Below are 20826 nucleotides of genomic sequence, written 5' to 3'. Positions count from 1 at the left end.
ATTCCTTCTTCAAGCTGCAAGATTCATCCACATGATCCTTTGGAAACCTTCTATCTTTCCTAGTCTCACAAGAATGGGCACATGAATTAGAGAAGGAATGGTACACATGATTTGGAGAATGAGGTCATAAAAAGCACCACCAGAATGGGACTTCTGCTGTTCTACAAATAGCATGTCTGTTCTTACAAGACCTGAAAAGTACTCCTGCAGTCATAAGTGTGGGTGAGTTGCCAAACATGATCATATGACTATAGGAGCACTGCAGCAGTCGTAACTTCAGGCGAAGATGGTAAATCCATTTTTTTCAGCACCCATCATAATTTTAAATGGTTATTAAACAAATGGTCATAAGTTGAGGGTTACCCGTAATTGATCTTCCTATAAAGAAGTGTCAGAGCTATGCATTCCTGTGACCATTTTGTTTCCATTTATCAAATATATTAGTATCAATTTAACAAAATCTTCAAAAGACATTGCAAGAGAAATGTTAAATTTATTTCTTATTATAAAGTAAAAAATAAACATGTCTTTGCTAAATAAAACGATGATCATATTTACAATTAGAGCTTTTTCATGATACTTATTTGTCCTTTTTACTCACCAACATAATAATCATTGTGTGTTGAAACATATAAGTCATGTCCCTCCTGTGCTTCCTTTTGGACTTCATCAAATGTCTTTCGGGGATTTACAATGTCTGCAGCAGAAATCTCTGAAAATCAGCCAATACATATAATGAAACAATCTAATATAAATCAATATTTATAAACATCCTTAGAGACTGTTCTCATATTCCGTTCCAGAGTTTTTTATTTGTATAACTATAGGAAACCATACTGTGTGTAGTCATGCATGAATGAAATATACTTATCATTGAATAACAGCAATATAATATGTCTGTATGAATAAGTTTTTATAAATTAAAACTTTTTGGAATGCATTTTAGTAAAATCCAGAAGAGAGAGGGTGGGAAGGGAGGGAGGGAAGGAGGGGGGAAATGAGGATGGTGTGCTGTTAATCAACACAGACATCAACAATTGTTATGGCAAGAACATTTTCTAGATTTTTTATTGATTCATGCTCTCAAATTTGTTTATATCAATAATTGGTTGGTTTCTTTATACATAATTACTATGTATAAAATATAATTATTTCCTCTATTGGTTTACTTTCATTATATTTTGAAAATAGTTGATAAAAATTGTCTGAAATCAGTGCTCTTGTTCTTTAGTAGGTCAGATAAAAGCAACCACCATGCATAAAACATTCATAAAACTCAACATTTCCTATCTAGCAGACCTCTGACACAGGTATTTAAACATTTATTCTTTCATCAGGAAGAATATGGTTATTCTTCCCCAGGTCCATCAGAGAAAAAGGGATAAGGATACTGAAAACCTCTTTACCTGAATAGAACAGGTCCTATGGGAATTGGCCATAATATCTGTGAAGTTTTGATTCAAACACATCTGAAAGAGTTAGGCTGAAAATTATCCTGGCTTTTAACAGAACCTTACTGGGATTTAGTTGGAAGATTCATCATCAAAAGACAATTCAGAGGAAACTTCTTGGGGGCTGAAGAGATCACAATATATAAGAGGAAGATCTATCAAATATCTCTCTATATGATTTTCTCCTAATTTGGTGGATGTAGCAGGATTGGAGCAACTTGAAACACATGAAAGGCTGACTATTATTTAGTAGTCAGCTCTAAAGATGGGTTTGCTGAATATGCTAAACATAAGATGCTTTCTTGGGCTTGGTTTAACAAGATGAGTATACCTATCCATTGTAATTTCTAAATCAATGTATGGGTGAACATTATGCATGAACTTTATCACTAAGATTTGTTCAACAAATCAGGTTAATAAATTATGGGATAGCATGATAAATCAATCCAACTTAATTGTAAGTATATCTGCAGCTAACAACAGCAAATTAGGTGGTTACTTTTGATGTTTAGAGTTTATCTCAGAATATTGTTTTTATATGAACTAATCTGCCTTAGGCATGAAAGCTGGCTGGGTGACTTTGGGTCAGTCACTCTTTCTCAATCAGTTCAGAGGGTTGTTGTTGTGGGGAAAATTAGAAGAGAAAGAATATATATTTATTATCTTGAGTTATTTATACAAAAAATAATAAAGGTGAGATAAAACAAATAAATTATTCAATTCCATGTTAAATTATAGCATGAAGAGACACTGTATTTTCTTACTAATTTTCCTACCTTTTTTTACTGCTGTTCCAAATCGAGTATTATTCACATCCAATCCTTTAGGCAATCGTAGGGACTGATCATGAGATTTCCCAAGAGGAGCCTGACAGTTACTTAAGTAGACAGATTCTTTCTTTTCTTTAATTTTTTGTTGGAAGTATGTTTTAGGAGGTGGATTTGCTAATGATGATGCCTGAAAAAGTTTTATGCCATATAAAATGTATTAGTGCTGAAGTACCTTCTGTTATGCTATCACATCAATTTTATTAATACTATGGCACAGTATCAGCTACTAATTTGATTTAGAACAGGAAAAAAGTGTGAGTGATTTTTTTTGAAGATACTGTTATCTTTCTGTAAACTAGCATCTTGAAATTTCTTGTACTTGTACATAATTTCCTATGTTTGTTATATATTATTCAAAACATTCACATTTAAATATAATGAAATATGAAACAACCAAAATTTCATATACACACTGGTTACCATTAAATACATCTATTACAAATCGTGTAATATCATTAAAGATATGTGTGTGTGTGTGTGTGTGTGTGTGTGTGTGTGTGTGTGTGTTCTGAGGTTTTCGCGGGTATTTGTATGTAGATCTTTGGTTATTCGGGTTTTTTCCATGTAAAATTGGAAGTGTCTTGGTGACGTTTCGACGAAGTCCCATTCATCATCTTCAGGCTGGTTTTTGGCTTCATGCTTCTAGGAGCAAGTTGCTCCTAGAAGCACGAAGCTGAAAACACCAGCCTGAAGATGACGAATGAGACTTCGTCGAAACATCGCCAAGACACTTCCAATTTTACGCGGGAAAAAACCTGAATAACCAAAGACCTACATATATATATATATATGCATTACTGTTCGAGCCAGGGTTTTTCCTACGTAAATCAAGATGTTTGTATAGCCATAGTTAAGTGACATCCCAAATCACTATTTTCTAGGCTTTATCAGACATTTAAGCAGATGTCACTTAACTATGGCTATACAAACATCTTGATTTACGTAGGAAAAACCCTGGCTAGAACAGTAATGCACATATAGACCTATGAAAAAAGAACAAAATAAATATTTGACCGTTACAGGGAGGAGTCATAAAAAGAGGGTGTGGCTAACTGATGAAGGCAAAATAAGCCAGAAATAGATCTATTTTAGTCTCCCTTAAGTCTTGCAGCAGACAACATAATGCTGCTTAAATGTCTGATAAAGCCTAGAAAATAGTGATTTGGGATGTTACTTAACTATGGCTATACAAACATCTTGATTTACGTAGGAAAAACCCTGGCTAGAACAGTAATGCACATATAGACCTACGAAAAAAGAACAAAATATCTATATCTATATCTATATCTCCATTGTTTTTCAAAAATTATTATAAGCAGTGGGTGACTCTACCATACTCTGTTTTACAAAGAGCTACTGTAAGTCCCTGGCTGATTGAAAGATTGTCTCTGGTGACAAGGAATATATAGTATTTGTGTTATGAATACTGCAATCTTTTAGATGATTTTTAATATAAAAAAAAAACTATTCTATTATTTATGTGTTCCGAGAATAGACATTGGGCACCAGGTGAATGATACATATGTAGATAATAAAGTTTTACTTTAAGACTATCCTTCATTAAAATGATTTATATAAACTGGAACAATACAGAAAAGGTTAATAAAATGATCAGGGGATAGGAAACTAAACTGAGTTACCTGGGTATCTTAGATTTTTAAAAAGGCAGTTAGAAAGAAGGGGAAATAATATAAACACCTGAAGGAGTGTCAAAAAAAAAATCAAAATCTTCTTTGCTATCCCAGGATAATAATGATTTAAGTTACAGGAATATAAATTCTGAATGAATGTTGGGGTAAACTTTCTGACAGTAAAAATAGTGAACCCAACTGGTAAAAAGATACCATGGGCTTTGTTTACTAGATGTATTTACGTGAACTATTCAAGGAGAGATTCAACCTAGAAATAAGGAGAAATTTTCTGATAATGAGAACAATCAACCAATGGAACATCTTGCCTTCAGAAGTTGTGACAGCTTCATTACTGGAGGCTTTCAAGAAGAGACTGGACTGCCATCTGTCAGAAATGGTGTAGAGTCTCCTGTTTGGGGGGAGTTGGACTAGATGACCTACAAGGTCCCTTCCAACTCTATTAATCTGTTTATCTGAAGTATTGGCAGCCACTTGTTGGGACTACTTTTATTTGTATTAATGAAAAGAATAAATTTTAGAAGTGAAGGTCTAAGTGGTTCCTTCCAATTCTACGATTTTACAAATTTAGGGTTCTACCTAGCTTATTGCTCTTCTTTCTGTTAACCTTTTTTTTTTTAATGTTCATTTTGTTGTTTAATAGAGAAATCATTTCAATAATCAAGGTATGACAAGACTATTCCTGACTTGGATTTATCACACTTATATTGCAGAGATTTGACTGATATAAGTTATGGAAATACCAGCTATAATTTTACACAGGAAATCATACCGGTATTTCAGCATGTCCACCAAGTGTTCCTTATTCAGAACTACCAGTAATCAAGATTCTGTTTCACATCAATAAAATCAAGCATGGCTTCTTTGCTTAGAAAAAAAGAAAAGTTATACACATTCTTACATTCTCTGAAAGGATAGTTGTTATTCCATGAGTCAAATATGATGCAATATCAGGATCATTTGCTCGGCCATAAAATACTCTTTCTTTACCTGCAGGAGGATTGCTGGTGTTTCGAAACTTTTTTACAACAGGTGGCGTAATTGGCTATAAGACAACATGAAAGCAATTTTAAAATATACATTCTTGTAAATATCTTTATTTTAAAATTAGATGTGTCTTAACTGCATTAATACAGGTAGTCCTCAACATACGACCACAATTAAGCACAGAATTTATATTAAGTGAGAAATTTGTTAAGTGAGTTTTGCCCCATTTTACAACTTTTCTTGCCACATTTCTTAAGTGAATCATTGCAGTTGTTAAGTGAATCTGGCTTCCTCATTGACTTTGCTTGTCTGAACGTTGGAAAAGATGATCACATGACCCCGGGACACTGCAACCCTCATAAATATGAACCAGTTGTCAAGCATTCAAATGTAAATCACATGACCATGGGAATGCTGCAATGGTCATAAGTGTGAAAAATGGTCATAAATCTTTTTTTTAATGCTGTTGTAGCTTCAGACAGTCACTAAATGAACTGGTCTAAGTCAAGGACTACCTGTATATACTCAAAGCCTTAGATTAATAACACCTTTATTAGAATTAGATAAAGTATCACTAATTTGTCAAGTTTTACAGTGTAGTTCATCAAAAGGTATAATTATTGGAAAGGAGGTTAAAGATATGACATTACTGTCCTTTAATAGTCATCCCCAAACTGGTATTCTCCAGGAATGTAGGCCACAACTCATAATTATCAGCCAACCTAATTACAGCTAAAACATTTCAAACGGAAGTAATGTCTGTAATGTCTGTAATATTATTAATATTCTCATTGATTGTTGTCCTCACAGGATCTCTATTGCTAGCAGTGTGAAAACAGAAATATCTTTTAAATACCCATGTCTTACATATCTTCATTGTTCTGAAGGAATATCTTCAGAATTTTTCATTACAGTATTAAACAACATGGCAAGCTATTTTTTTAAAAAAAAAATTATATGAAACTGTTCTCTAATTGTTTTCCAAGAGGGTGATGTACCTGAGCCATTGGTAACAATCATTGAAAAAACAGCTTAAATGTGTGGAATGGCTATTCTGGACCTAAATGTTCCATCAGAACTGATTTTTTTTTTTTTTTGTATGAACTACTTTTTAAAACATTTATACATGTTTTAAAAGCACCTTTAGGATTCCTTGGCATAATTGAAGTCTTACTTCTAAAAAATACTAGGAGAGTCCAGATCAAAATTAATTTGGCTTACCGGTAATTTAATTTATCTTGAACTATATTTAAATATAGTTAATGGGATAAAACATGATGTGTTTAAAATTTTCCCCATTGTCAAATAAAAATTACAGTTTAATGCAACAAAATTACAATTTGACACTAATAATAGCCAAGCTCAGAGAGTAGCAAGGACTCTACGGTTGTCTGTGTTGTTTGAGATATCTGGAACGTTTGGATTAGTCATCAATAAACACATATAAGTAGACTGTGTATGTTTAGAATTTTTTCTAAGACGTATTAAAAACTTTTGGTCAGCCATGAATTGAAACATAGAAATAACCAGATTTACCTACAATTCAAAATAATAAATAAAAAAGATAAGAAGTAAACAAAGAGACCAAAGCACATTCTTTCCAGCAGCCAACATCCAGATATACAGCAAAAAGTCAAGCATAAAACAATACCTTAATCAAGGAATTACCTAGGAAAAAACCACACCCCCACCAATACTGACTGGCAGGGCAAGATACTGTACATAAACAGGGAGTAAACTCCACACTCACAGTTATGATGTTCCATGGTTAGGCAATGAAACATCTGAAAGCGAGCAACCAAGCTCAAAAACACCAAGGATCCATAGTTCAACCCTGACCTACAAGTATTCTCTTCTATTGGAACTTTTGGGTTGTGACACCTGCAAGAGTGAGTCAGTTATATCTGTATCAATACATACACATGCACACACACACACAAACGCACACACAAGATGGTTAGATGGAAAGATAATAGACTGAAGAATTAAGATACTCACTCTGGGTACGATCTCAGTAAGACAAGTGGCAGCAGTTTCTCCAATTGGTATCAACTTTCCAGCCTGCAAAAAGCAAATAAGTGAAACTATACAGGCAAAAGACATAGGAAAGAAAATGATCCTATTCCAGTTCCAGAGCTCAGCAAGGTAATTTCCTTATATGGATTAGACAGCATTTATTTTACTTTCACTAGGTCCTGGTAAGATTTGGAGGGTCCCATCCCAGAAGACCATCCAGCATTCGCCCGGATTTTTGTTACTGTATAATTACAAAGTGTCTAGGTTGTGGTCTGGCATTAACTCTCCTCAATCTCATTTTGCTCTCGCTTTTAAGAACGTTCTTAGGATGTTAGCAAATGACAACAACCTCGGGAAAGGTGGTCAAAACAGTGTTTGTCAATCTCCGAAAGTCTTACAAGTTGCCGAGGTTGACAAACGGTGGTCTAAAAGGCAGGAGATGGGGGCGTCCTTTGGGCAACGAAGAGTTGGGGCAACTATTAATCGAAAAGCGGAAACACCGAGATGGCGTCAGTGACGAACACAAGATATAAATACTTACTGTGGGGAGCTCAGGAAACCGGTCGATAAATTTCCCCTGGTACACTTGCTTAACGGTCCCATGCAGCCTCTTAACCGGTAGCCCACCCACCATCCTGACCAGCTGGACAATGGCGGAAAGAGGATGTTTCCTCGGGTAACCTAGCGACGGGAAAGCTTTCCGCTCCGCTCTCTCTGCTCCCCCACCCCAGAAGTAAGTACTGGACGCACATATTTTTTTTTACTCTGAATGATTTGCAGGGTCCGCGCCGATTTGAGTCACGGATGTACTATATGTACATATAGTACACGCATGCACTGTACCACTTTCCCTGCAAATATTCTGGGGCTACCACCTTTAGGCTTTGCTGCTATCTACTGTTTGTCGGGATTCTTACAATCCAAATAATGCTGGGAGTATTTAAGGTGGATTGCTGTCCTGGCCGACTTTGACTTCGAACACAACTCACTGATATGCAGATAACACTAAGAATTTGAGCGTCATCTCGTGTCTGGTGACAGAAGAGGGATTTGAATTCAGATCTTCCAGTGCCCAGTCTCAATATATATTACATGTAATCCAAACTCCCGTGGTTCCCAAAAGAAATATTGGGCAGCAATTACATCCTAAAATGCAAGGTTTAATTCAGGGCATTGGGAGCAGGGCAAGTAAACAGTCACTGGCTGGATTCACATTACTGCTAATAGATAAATACAAACTATAACAACTGAGTGAATATATAATGTTAAATCACACTGTAGTTGATTGCAATACTTGAACCGGACTTCCGATGAATTTGGATCAGTTGTTATTCAGACTTGAAGTTCACACATCATTGCTAATTAGAGCTGAGAAATCAACAACAAATCATAATATCTTGGATTCTTTCTCAACTGGCAAACCGTTTGGTTCTTTAATTTTTTTTTTTTTTTTTACTTATAACATGGAAAGAAAATGTACTTAGGCTTTCTAAAATTGAATTTCTACAAGTTGAATTTGCCCAATTTCCTAGTGATGAACTTTGCAGGTCCCCCTCTCATGAAGTTCATAAACTGTGGGCTGGATGCAATAGAGTTTTTTTTTCAGTATTGACTCACATTTCATGAAATATTCTTCAGTGGAAGTATTGATTACCAATACTTACAGATATTCAAAAAAAGCATTGTTGACCCAGTAGACATTTGATTCTTAGACTCATTGAATGGCACTCTTGATGTATTGTTGTGTTGTTTTTTTTCATTATGTATAGATTTATTTATTTAATAAATTTTATAGCTGGCCCAAGTTGAGCATTGTAATTCTGGGCAGAACAAGAACAGAACAAGATAAATAATTTATATTAAAATACAATCATACATTGTTATTGTTAGTCACAAAGTAGTGTCCGACTAATTGCAACCCCTTGGACAACGTTCCTCCAGGCCTTCCTCTTCTCTACCATTCCCCAGAGTCCATTTAAGCTCATGCTGACTCCTTCAGTGATTCCATCCCGCCACCTTGTTCTCTGCCATCCCATTCTTCTTTTGTCCTTAATCGTTCCCAGGATTCAGTTCTTCTCCAGTAAGTCCTTCCTTCTCATTAGGTGGCCAAAGTATTTGATTTTCATCTTCAGGATCTGGCCTTCTAAAGAGCAGTCAGTGTTCATCTCCTCTAGGATTGACTGGTTTGATCGCCTTGCAGTCCAAGGGACTCACAGGCGTCTTCTCAGCACCATAGTTCAAAGGTCTCAATTCTTTGGCACTCAGCCTTCCTTATGGTCCAACTTTCACAGCCATACATTTCAACTTGGAAAACCATAGCCTTGACTATGCACATTTTGTTGGCAAGGTGATGTCTCTGCTTTTTAATATGCTGTTTAGATTTGTCATAGCTTTCCAGGAACAAGCGTCTTTTAATTTCTTGGCTATAGTGCCCATCTGTGGTGATGTTGGAGCCCAGGAATATAAAATCGGTCACTAGCCCACCTATTTGCCAGAAATTGATAGGGCCGGATGCCATGATCTTAGTTTTCTTAATGTTGAGTTTCAAGCCAACTTTTGCACTCTCCTTCTTCATCCACATCAAGAGACTCTTTAGTTCCTTTTCAATATCTGCCATTAGAGTGGTATCATCTGCATATCTGAGGTTGTTGATATTTCTCCCGGCAATCTTAATTCCAATTTGTGATTCATCTAGCCCTGCCTTTCTCATGATGTGCTCTGCATATAAGTTAAATAGGCAGGGCGACAGCATACTGTACAGTCTTGCCAAACTCCTTTCTCAATTTTGAACCAATCAGTGGTTCCCTGTCCAGTTCTCACTGCTGCTTCTTGACCCGCGTATAGGTTTCTCAGAGACAAATAAGATGGTCTGGTACTCCCATCTCTTTAAGAACTTGCCACAATTTGTTGTGATCCACACAATCAAAGGCTTTAGCATAGTCAATGAAGCAGAAGTAGATGTTTTTCTGGAACTCCCTAGCTTTCTCCATGATCCAGCGTATGTTGGCAATTTCATCTCTAGTTTCTCTGCCTCTTCAAAATCCTGCCTGTACTTTGGGTAGTTTTCAGTTCACATACTGCTGGAGCCTAGCTTGAGCATAACTTTGCTAGCATGTGAAATGAGTGCAATGGTGCATAGTTTGAACATTCTTTGGCATTGCCCTTCTTTAGAAATGGAATGTAAACTGATCTTTTCCAATCCTGTGGCCCCTGTTGGGTTTTCCAAATTTGCTGGCAAATTGAGTGTAGCACTTTTACTGCACCATCTGTTAGGATTTTGAATAGATCAGCTGGAATACTGTCACCTCCACTAGCTTTGTTGTTGCTCAGACTTCCTAAGGCCCATTTTATTTAAAAATTCCACGATGTCTGGCTCGAGGTCAGTGGCCACCTCATCATAGTTATCAGGGACGTTAAGCTTATTCTTATATAGTTTTATCATATTAATTATACATTAATAGATACCAAAGGTTCCCATTCATATCTGTCTCCAGACTCCAATTTTCCAGACTCTAATGCCTGAAGAAAAACTTAAGTTTATAAAGCCTTTTGAAGACCAACAGGCTATCCAAAGGCCAAGTTTTGGTGCATTTTTTTGCACTTTGTTCTACTCCTGCCAAAATTTCCTTAGCTGGGGCAGGCTGTAAATGTTGTGAAATGAAAAAGTAAAAATAATAAAAAAGCATTTTTAAAAAAGCATCAGTTTCCAGAAATTCTTTGAATTGCTTTGTTATTTTTATTTTTATTTGCATGCCTATTCTACAAATAGGTAAAGGTGGTCTACATAAATGCTTTCAACCACTGATTGTTTGTGTAATTGTACTAAAAAGAAGGCAGTTCAGAGAATAGGAAGCAAACTCAGGTCTATATTCTAAAATTGGATTTTATTCTCACCACCAGATGGCCTCATATTATGTAGATTTGCCACTGAACAACTAGGCAAAGGGGTTAGAAAATGTAGAAATGTTGCCCACTTTGATAAAGGCTAGATTAGAAAACTAGCCAAACCAGTTTACTATCACCTCTGAAGATGTGTCAGGAAATATGAAATTAAGACATAATTAAATGTATCAAATATAATAAAAAATATTATTCCCAATTCCCATACAAAATTTACGGTTCTTACTGCTTTCTCCACAATCAATAAAAATACAAATCATTCATTCAGCAAAATAAGATTGTTAGTTTATTGCTATGAAGATTCATTATCATTATTCAATACTATGAATAACGTTACCTTTACAAAATTAAGTTTATTTCATTTAAAGAAGCATTTAAATAATTAGTACATTTTGCTTTGCGTATGATTGAAGGACCTGTATCAAGAAAACATTGTGCATTAACAGAAATATGTTATCAGAAAATGATTCTAACTTTATAATATATTTTAATTCCTGGATTCATATAGCAAACTAACAAGTCATTTTATAAGCCTAATGCAATGCATGTACCAAATTAGTCTCGTTCTTGAAATTTTTTTCCAGTTTGATTGTGCCCGTTGTCCTTTTAAAAAAGCAGTTACTGATTTTAACCTGATAATGTAAGACAATATCCTCTAGGCATTTTCCTTGATAGTGATTAAATCAGCTGTTGAGTTTTAAGGATTTACCCATAATCCCTCCATATCCCAGTGCTGACATGGCAGCTTAAAATTTCTTGGGGACATCTCTTTAGAAAAGAGACTGTATCTTAGTGCCAGCCTGCTATTGACGTAGGTACAGCCAAATCGGGAATTATACCATAATTCAACTAAATAATACCATAATCTGTCAGGAAGTTATGTTTTCCATTTGAAAATGGAATAAACCTATTATGTGAACAATGACCTGTAGAACTATATTGCTTGCTGCTTTCTCCTGTCTTAGTGCAGGGCTCTATAACTTAGTGATCATTTCTGTTCTGGCTATTGGAAAAAGCAGATTGTCTCCTGACCCTATGTTCTTTTGATTGGACAGTAACAAGCCCAAAACAACCTTTTAGTAAAGTCTTTGCCAACAGGCAATAGCAGGACTTCACAAGCAACAGCAGTCTCCAAATAGCTACCCTGATCCACAAAACTTAATGTCATCACCAGAACACAGAACACCCAAGGCTGTGCTCCTATCCAAGTGCTATACCAAGAGATGAGAGACATCAAAGGGCAGCAAGTAATGAAACCAAAAAATTCCATCAGGGTTTCTTTCAGTTTTTGAGGTTGATAATTGAAGGAACCTTATAGTGAAGAATCAACAGTTATTTGCTGACCTGGTCTAGTCTGTTCATGCCATCTGTTGAAGAAATCCTGCCCTAACTTAATTCACCCAAAAAGAAGATACAATAAGAATTTTGTGGGGACAGCAGTTTTCCAGCCAAAATTCCTTCTTCTAATCTTGAGAACGTAAACAATAATTAGAGCTATGTGAATCAACCATTAATACCTTGCAGGTATCTAGATAGGCAGCCAGTTCTGCTTTTCAACTAAACAATACCATAATTCAGTTTCTGTAATATTCTGGAGATAGAAACAATTTGATACCAAAGAGAAAGGGGAAAAATTAAGGGAAGCGGGCTTGCTTTCATTTTTAAAAAGTGAAGATAATGGTAGTCCTGTTGCAAATTAATTGTAGAAGCAGTGTCTAATGTGAATTATGAACCTCATGCTTATCTTTGTAACTTTTAAGACTATAGAATGGGCTATGAAAGTAAAGACTTTAGAGATTTCACTACCTTTTTGTTTTCATCTATTATTGTCCACAGTTCTGCAATTGAGATCAGATAGATTAAATATTGTAAGATTCCTAAACTGTCTGCTAATGTTACTGGCACTGTTTTGAGAACTGAATTCTTTTAAGATAAGCAAACTGGATGTCAGAACAAGTCATGAATATATTGAGAAGAGAAAATAAAGTAAAATAATATGAAATCTTAACAGAGAATTTCAGAAAGCTATTAGAAGAGACAAGAAACAATATTACAACTGTTATGTCCTTATAAGGACATCTGCCGGGGATTGGTTAATTCACCGGCGGGAAATTTGAAATGCTGTCTCTGGGCGGTGCGACTTGCCAGAGCGCTTAAAAGAAGAGCTCCGGCAGCGCAGCTGCCAGTCTTTTCCTGTACTAAATAAAGTACTGAATGGACTAATGCTGGTCGTGGGCCGACCTCCAAGAAGTGCTACAAGAGCACTATGCCCCAATGGGAACTCCGATCACCAACCGCTTCACCTTCCAACAGAGGAATCAGCTGGAAAGAGAGTCAGTCAAGGACTTCATGGCAGCCCTGCGCCAAATCGCAGCCAACTGCGAATTCGACAATGTGGACAATGCCATCAGAGACCTCATTGTGTTTGGCATGAGGGACATGGCGCTCCAAAAGAAGCTCTTGAGTAGAAAAAGGTCGCACTTAAGGATGTTGTTGAAGAAGCCACAGCTGCGGAAACATTGGAGAAAGCAGCAGCCACAATGATGAAAGCCAAGGCGGTGCACAAGATCCAGAAGGCACCCCAAAATTCCACCGACGAATCCACCGCTGAATCCGAGTCAGAGCAGGAAATGGCCGTCCACAAGTTCTCCAGACCCCCAAGGTGGGAAACCACTCAAAATGGCGACCGGAGGAGTGCTGCAGCAGCTGCAGGGGAGACCACATGCGAGCCAATTGCCGCTGGAGAGATGCAATCTGCAGATGTTGCTTGAAGAGGGGTCACATCGCAGAAGCCTGCAGAGCTGCAGATCCAGCCCCAGAACCGTCTAAGCACCATTTCCACGAAAACCTCAAAGACAACCAGAGGTCATCTAGACGGTCCTCCTACCAATCCAGACAGGGAAGATGATTATCCCAGGAGCGGGGCAGTCCATCAGACCACCATTGCCCATACCAACGATAACAACGCCACCAAGTACCACGTGATGGTGCACATGGAAAGGACTCCATGCTCCATGGAAGTAGATTCGGGATCAATCTACTCCATCATGGACTGGCATCAGCTGAAGCGCTTAAAGCTGAGCTTCAGTAAAAAGGACCTGAAACCCCTATGGTCAAGGCTGGTCGACTTTGGGGGAAACCCAATTGGAGTCCTTGGAAGAACCTCACTCTAGGTCACCTATCACAATTTCCATGGCGACCTCCCCATTACCATCATCGAGCACAGCCGCCCGAACCTTTTGGGAGTAGAGTGGTTCCAGCCATTAGGGCTCTCAATTGGAGGGATTCACCAAATTCATCAGGACAAACTCTACAAACTCATCAAAAAGTTCAAGGAAGTCTTCGATGGTAAGCTGGGTAAATTTTTGGGGAAACCCATTTCCTTCAATTTAGACAAATCAATTACACCAATTAGGCTCAAGCCTTGCAGGGTTCCATTCGCCTTGCGGCCCAAAGTAGATGCCCAACTGGACAAATTAATTGCCCAGGGCGTATTGGAACCGATCGATCATGCAACATGGGAGACCCCCATTGTGACCCCAATGAAGCATGATGGATCTGTGCGCATCTGCGCTAACTATAAATGTTCAATTAATAAGGCTTTACAGCAGAGCGCATACCCAGTTCCAGTGATGCAACATCTGCTGCATTCACTTGGGAGTGGGTCAATATTCGCAAAACTGGACCTGGCCCAGGCTTACCAGCAACTGCCAGTGGATGAAAAAACTGCAGAGGCGCAGACAATCGTCACCCACGGGGGCACATTTAAATGCAACCGCCTCCAATTTGGAGTCAGCGCAGCCCCAGGCATTTTTCATTCCATGATGGAACGCCTACTCCAAGGCATTCCAGGGGGGGTGCCGTATTTCAATGATGTCTTAATCTCCGGGCACTCGAAAACCCAACTAATTGAGCGACTGAGGCTTGTCCTACAGCAGTTCAAGGCGAAGGGTTTAAGAGTCAGGAGAGATAAGTGCATCATTGGAGTCCAGGAGTTTGAGTTCCTGGGCTATCTCATTGATAGCACGGGCATCCACCCCACCAAAAACAAGGTCAAAGCCATTCATGAAGCTCCAAGCCCCAAAAACAAAGCGGAGCTTCAGGCTTTCTTAGGATTACTGAATTTTTATAGTGTTTTCCTAAACCAGAAAGCCACGACTTCTGAGCCACTCCATCGCCTATTGGGGAAAGCGGCACCCTGGAAATGGGAGGAGGAAGAGGAAGCAGCATTCAAAGCCATCAAAGAACTGCTCTCTTCGGACAGCGTGCTCATGCAATACCATCAGACGCTTCCCCTGATGTTAACCTGTGACACCTCACCCTATGGAGTTGGAGTGGTGCTCAGCCACGAACTTCCAAATGGCACAGAAGCACCCATCACTTACTTTTCTAAAACAATATCCAGCGCTGAACATAATTACAGCCAGCTGGACAAGGAAGCCTTGGCCATTGTCGCGGGCATCAAGTGTTTCCACGAATATCTATACGGCAGGAGATTCATCATCATCATGGATCACAAGCCGCTGCTAGGACTACTTGCGGGGGATAAACCGACACCAGCTTACATGTCCCCCATGATGACGCAATGGGCAATTTTCCTAGCCGGGTACTCATACAGACTGATCCATAGACCCGGCAAAACCATAGGAAACGCGGATGCCCTGAGCAGATGCCCTTCCAAAGAGCCGGTGGAAGACCCAGCACCCACACTCGGGCTCTTCCACATAGACGATGATCAAGCTTGCCTGGTAACCTCTGCAGACATGGCAGCCCATACACAGAAAGATAAGACCCTCAAACAAGTAAAATCATGGGTCCTCCGGGACTGGCCCATGGGGAAGAAGGGTTCAGCCCATTCAACAGGAAGCAGCAAGAGCCATCCACCATGAAGCGCTGCCTTCTCTGGGGTGACAGAGTGGTGATACCCAGCGCCCTGCAATGGAAGACACTGGAAACCCTCCACAGCGGGCACCCAGGCATAGTGAGGATGAAGGGGTTGGCAAGAAGTTATGTCTGGTGGCCAACCTGGACAAGGACATCGAGGAGTGGGTCTCCAGATGTGACCCATGCCAGGAGGTACGACCCGCACCTCCCCATGCCCAGCCGTCAGAGTGGGAGGCGCCCAGCAACCCATGGTCAAGAGTTCACATTGACTTTGCGGGTCCGATGCAAGGGAAATACCTCCTAATAGTTGTGGATGCCTTCTCGAAGTGGCTGGAGGTAACTCCCATGGCATCCACCACGACAGAGGCAACAGTCAGGGCACTCTGGAGGCTATTCGCAACCCACGGGCTACTGGATGTGCTAGTCTCCGACAATGGACCTCAACTCACATCTAAGCCCATGGAAACGTTCCTGGCAGAATTGGGCATCCGTCATGCCCTGATAGCACCTTACAGGCCGGCTGGAAACGGGCAAGCGGAGAGAATGGTGAGGCTCACCAAGGAGGCACTCACCAAGATGGGCACGGGCGAATGGCAAGAGAGAATTGACAAATTTCTCCTCACCCAGCACATCACACCACACGCCACCACTCACAAGAGCCCAGCGGAACTGTTAATGGGCAGAAGACTGAGGTCACCTCTGGATCGACTGCACCCCCAATACAACCGAGAGGTGCCACTAAACGCCAGCCGCCCGCTGCGTGCCTTCACCATAGGAGATCCGGTATTTGCACTCAATCTCCACCGGTCTCCAAAATGGCTGAAGGGGAAGATCGCGAGCATAACCGGCCCGAAGTCCTACAGAGTGGAACTGGAAGACGAACAGGTCTGTAGACGTCACATCGACCAGCTCCAGAAAAGGTGGAGGGAAGTAGGACAAAACCAACCCAACGAGGTAGGCCTGCAGCACCCCGACGAGATAGGCCTATACCACCCCGGCGAAGCAGGCTGTTGGCGTTCCATGGGGGTAGACTGGCGACATCTTGAGGGGGAAGAACCACAATACCCCAGAGAGACTGGCATGCGTCCTCCTGGTAAGAAAGACCTTCTCCGCTGTAAGGGAGTAGACCGGGGACATCCGCAGAAGGGAGACTTGCAACCCCCTGGCGAGACTGGCCTACACCACCCCAGCGAGGGAGACCTCCACCACCACACGGCAGTAGACCGGGGACATCCGGAGAAGGGAGGCCTGCAACGCTCCGGCAAGGTTGACCTGCACCACCCCGGCGAGGGAGACCTCTGCCACCCCATTGAGGCAGACCAGCAACATCTTGGTGAGGGCAGTCACCATCACCCTGGCAAGGAAGGCCTCCACCACCCTGGTGAGTTAGGTCTCCACCACCCCGGCGAGGGGGGCCTGCACTAGCCCGGCAAGGGGGATGGACGACCCCCCGGCAGAGTTGGCCAACACCACCAACAACCACAACCACCAGAGAAGCAACAACAACAAACACAACAACAACAACAGCAATGGGAACCGGGTACCCAACCAGACCCCACCACCTCACAAGCAACCAACAGAGAGGAAAGACCAGGGTATCAGCCGTTCCCCACCGATCAGCGGCGATGGTCAGCCGCAAGGCACCTGACATCCAGGACAGGGAGAAGACCGGCGTCACCAGCAAGATGAAGTTCGAGACTCCGCTGGAGGTGCTGGGACAGACCCTGCACGCTCGACGGCCGAACCCCGGTTGGTTCCAAGGCGGGAACCGGAAGAAACAGGAGTTTCGCCTGCTCTGATAGGCGGCGGAGCTCAAATGGGACTGCGCAGGTCAACCAGAACCATCAGATGTCCCGCGTACCTGCGCGACTACGTAACATTCATTGACTGTGATGGACAGACTACAAACTAGGAGTGGAGGGGTGTTATGTCCTTATAAGGACATCCGCCGGGGATTGGCTAATCCACAGGCGGGAAATTTAAAATGCTGTCTCTGGGCGGCGCGACTTGCCAGAGCGCTTAAAAGGAGAGCTCCAGCAGCGCAGCTGCCAGTCTTTTCCTGTACTAAATAAAGTAGTGAATGGACCAACATTGGTCACGTCTTCTTCCCTGCGCCTGATCTAACAACAACATTTATGAAGACATCGAAGTCAGAAATTCAGATTAAAATGCATTGATGAGACAGGTTGGGGAGAGATCATCTTAGAGGAGGTTTATCTCTGTAGTCACTAAGAGCCAACACTGACTTAATAGCATATAATCAAACAATTATGACATCAGTGTTCCTGATGTTAAACAGAGCAAGATGCCAGTCTATTATTATCACAGAAGTACAGTACTTGTCACTGTATTGCTGTTAATTATTTACAGGAAGTATTTAACAGCATGATGTTGACTTTGTTTGAGCTCTTTTCCTTGTCAGTTTTATATGAATAGTTACATTGATTTTAAATAAATACTACAAAATGTGGATAATATACTGTCTGCAAACTGCAAAATGAAGCATAAATATGCTTCTGAATATCTGAAATATTTATAAATATATTTTGTGATATATAGATTCTCTTCTTCCTGAAAATGTTGCCTTTAAAGGTAAAGTATTTTAAAATGAAGTATATTAAGAACTATATAGAAGAGGAGGGGTATTGAATCACGAATAATCTTTTACATCTATTTAAACTTCCTTTAAATATAGTAGATATTTTCAAGTACATGGTCAAAAGGATAAATCAGTTTAGAAAGGAAAGCAAGGATATTCTGACTTGTAATTCTGCAATCCATTATGTTTTGGAATTACCAGGATAGGCAGACTTCAGGCTTATGTAAATTCTACTTTATTTATATAAGAACCTATTTTATTGTTTGTTTATGAATATTTTCGAACAACCAGTGGAATGGCTTGCCTTCAGAAGTTGTGGGTGCCCCAACACTGGAGACTTTCAGGAAGAGATTGGACAGTTATTTGTCTAATATGGTATGGATATGGTATAGGGTCTCCTGATATAGGGGTGAGACTAATTCACAGGTGTCAAACTCGATTGTGTCTCATGACATATCATGATGTTTTTTGCCTTTGCAGAGCCAGGGTGGGTATGGCTTGCGTTTGACGCATCCGGCCCATGGGCTGCCAGTTTGATATCCCTGGACTAAATGATATCCAAGGTCCCTTCCAAGGTCTCTCTCTTAATCTGTTATTCTGTATTTATAGTGGTAGTTCTTGAGTTTTCCCAGAGTCTAGTAAAAAAAGGCAGAAGCTATGATTTGCCTTCTTCTGTGTGAAAAATCCTTGCTAATATATTGAAAATTAGTTGGTTGGATCTGAGTCTATCTACTCCTGACCAATCCTAGCAACTACAATCTTGGTATAATATAAAATATAGAATCTGTGTGAGTGCTAACTTGTATAACTCAATATGCAAATCTCTAGGGGGTTTGTATTTATTCATAAATGTTTCTCATTTTAAATCAGTTGCATAGATGCCTCTGTGCTATAGCAGTGTTATTTTGTCTCAATTGATAGCAAATAACAACTCCTTTCTTTCTTACTTCCTGCCTCCCTGCCTCCCTTCCCTTCCCTTCCTTTCTTCCTTCCTTTCCTTTTCTCGTACCCTACTTTTATTTTTGATAATTCTGAGGGAACTAGTCCAAAATACCCATTACCAATTCCATTCTCTTTCAAAATCTGCAAAAAGGATACACTAAATCAGTTGAGGTAGACAATTAGTCTGAGCTTGTATTAAGTGATCACAATGATTGATAACCATTTTATATGAACACTTTAAGAAACCCTATGGAACATCATACAATTCCCAGATTAGACTGATCAATTATTTATTTATTTATTTGTCAAGCATATATAAGATAACAGGTAAAAGTAGAAACATAATTTGAATACATGAAAAGAGTAAGAGTAAAAAGGAATATTAGGACAGGGACAGTAGGCACACTGGTGCACTTATGCACACCCCTTACAGACCACTTAGGAATGAGGTGAGGTCAACAGTAGCCAATCTAAGATTAAAATTTGGGGGGTTTGGGGAAGAAACCAGAGTCAGGTAGTGCATTCCAGGCATTGACCACTCTGTTACTGAAGCCATATTTTCTGCAACCGAGTTTGGAGTGGTTTACCTTGAGTTTGTATCTATTATTTGCTGCTGTATTGTTGTGGTTGAAGCTGAAGTATTCATTGACAGGTAGGACATTATTAGTCATGACCCTAATAGCCTTCGGTAAGGCCAACATGATTGTGAAACCAGGCATGAAGAAGCAGAGTCCACTTAGCTTGTTGAATGTGGATTTTTAGATCCTGATTATGTATTTTGTTAATTTCATTTGTATTGCTTTATATGTATTTTATTTTGACTGAATTCTTTTTTGTATGTTTAGATTGTTGTAAATTGTCCAGAGAGGTTATTATTTATTAAACTTCTATGCTGCCCAATTCATTATGACATGACTCTGGGCGGCTCATAACAAATCAATTACAATAATTTGGGTGGCCATATAAATCAAATAAATAAATATGGTATTAGCTCTGAAATATCAATATTGTCGCATGGGATGACTCCTTGTGGAAATCCCGCACTAGCTCAGCTGGCCACATCTGACAAGAGGAGAGACGTAACCAGCCTTTACGAGCCTTCTGCCCTCCCACAATTCTCAGCGAGAGCCGCCTGCTTCCACAGAAAACGCCCTTCTTTACGGTCTCGATCTGTAACGACGACCCATCTGGCACGTGATTGTGCAAAACGGAAATGATATGAGGAACGGGCTGCGGTGACGTGGCAAGAGGAGGCGGCGCAGCTAGAGGAAGTGACGTATTCGTGTTTTGATCCGGGAGTAGAAGGAGGAGAGAAAGACGGAAGTTGGAGGCCGCGTTTACCTCATCGTGAGGCACGGAAGAGCCCCGTTTCCTTGTCCTCTTGTGCCGTGAGCCACAGGAACCGGGCGTTGGGCAGCATCTTTTCTTTTCTCAGGGATTTGTTCGCGGGGGGAACGGAATTGACGAAGAGGCTCCTGGCTTTCCGTCACAGCCAGGTAACGATACATCAAAGCCGGACCTAATGGGGGAAGGAGGCCGTGGTTCGAACAAAATGGATAGGCGTCTGC

General features: G+C 40.2%; 2 protein-coding genes across 4 annotated transcripts in view; one reads left to right on the top strand and one right to left on the bottom strand.

The window, feature by feature from the left end:
• The window catches only part of EFHB (EF-hand domain family member B), a 31663-nt gene extending 23697 nt beyond the window's left edge, over positions 1–7966 (bottom strand). For all 3 annotated transcript variants that reach the window (XR_015733974.1, XM_034401848.3, XM_034401849.3), the window contains exons 1-5: positions 7475–7966; positions 6916–6978; positions 4832–4975; positions 2228–2408; positions 602–712 (exon numbers count right to left, since the gene is read on the bottom strand). Coding sequence is in view for 2 of the 3 variants with exons in the window: in XM_034401848.3 (XP_034257739.1) it covers positions 602–712; positions 2228–2408; positions 4832–4975; positions 6916–6978; positions 7475–7567 (592 nt within the window). In the remaining variant the exon portion in view is untranslated. The remainder of the gene's footprint in view (positions 1–601; positions 713–2227; positions 2409–4831; positions 4976–6915; positions 6979–7474) is intronic.
• A 12565-nt stretch (positions 7967–20531) lies between these two features.
• Positions 20532–20826, top strand: part of RAB5A (RAB5A, member RAS oncogene family) — a 29055-nt gene continuing 28760 nt past the window's right edge. Inside the window, exon 1 of the mRNA XM_034402247.3 lies at positions 20532–20754. The gene's annotated coding sequence lies outside the window, so the exon portion shown is untranslated. The remainder of the gene's footprint in view (positions 20755–20826) is intronic.

This window comes from Pantherophis guttatus, chromosome 4 (genome assembly GCF_059756535.1).
Source record: "Pantherophis guttatus breed Tessera chromosome 4, ASM5975653v1, whole genome shotgun sequence".
Classification (NCBI taxonomy): Eukaryota; Metazoa; Chordata; class Lepidosauria; order Squamata; family Colubridae; genus Pantherophis; species Pantherophis guttatus.
The sequence above is the reverse complement of the archived record's forward strand: the minus strand, read 5'-3'. Positions and strand labels throughout refer to the sequence as shown.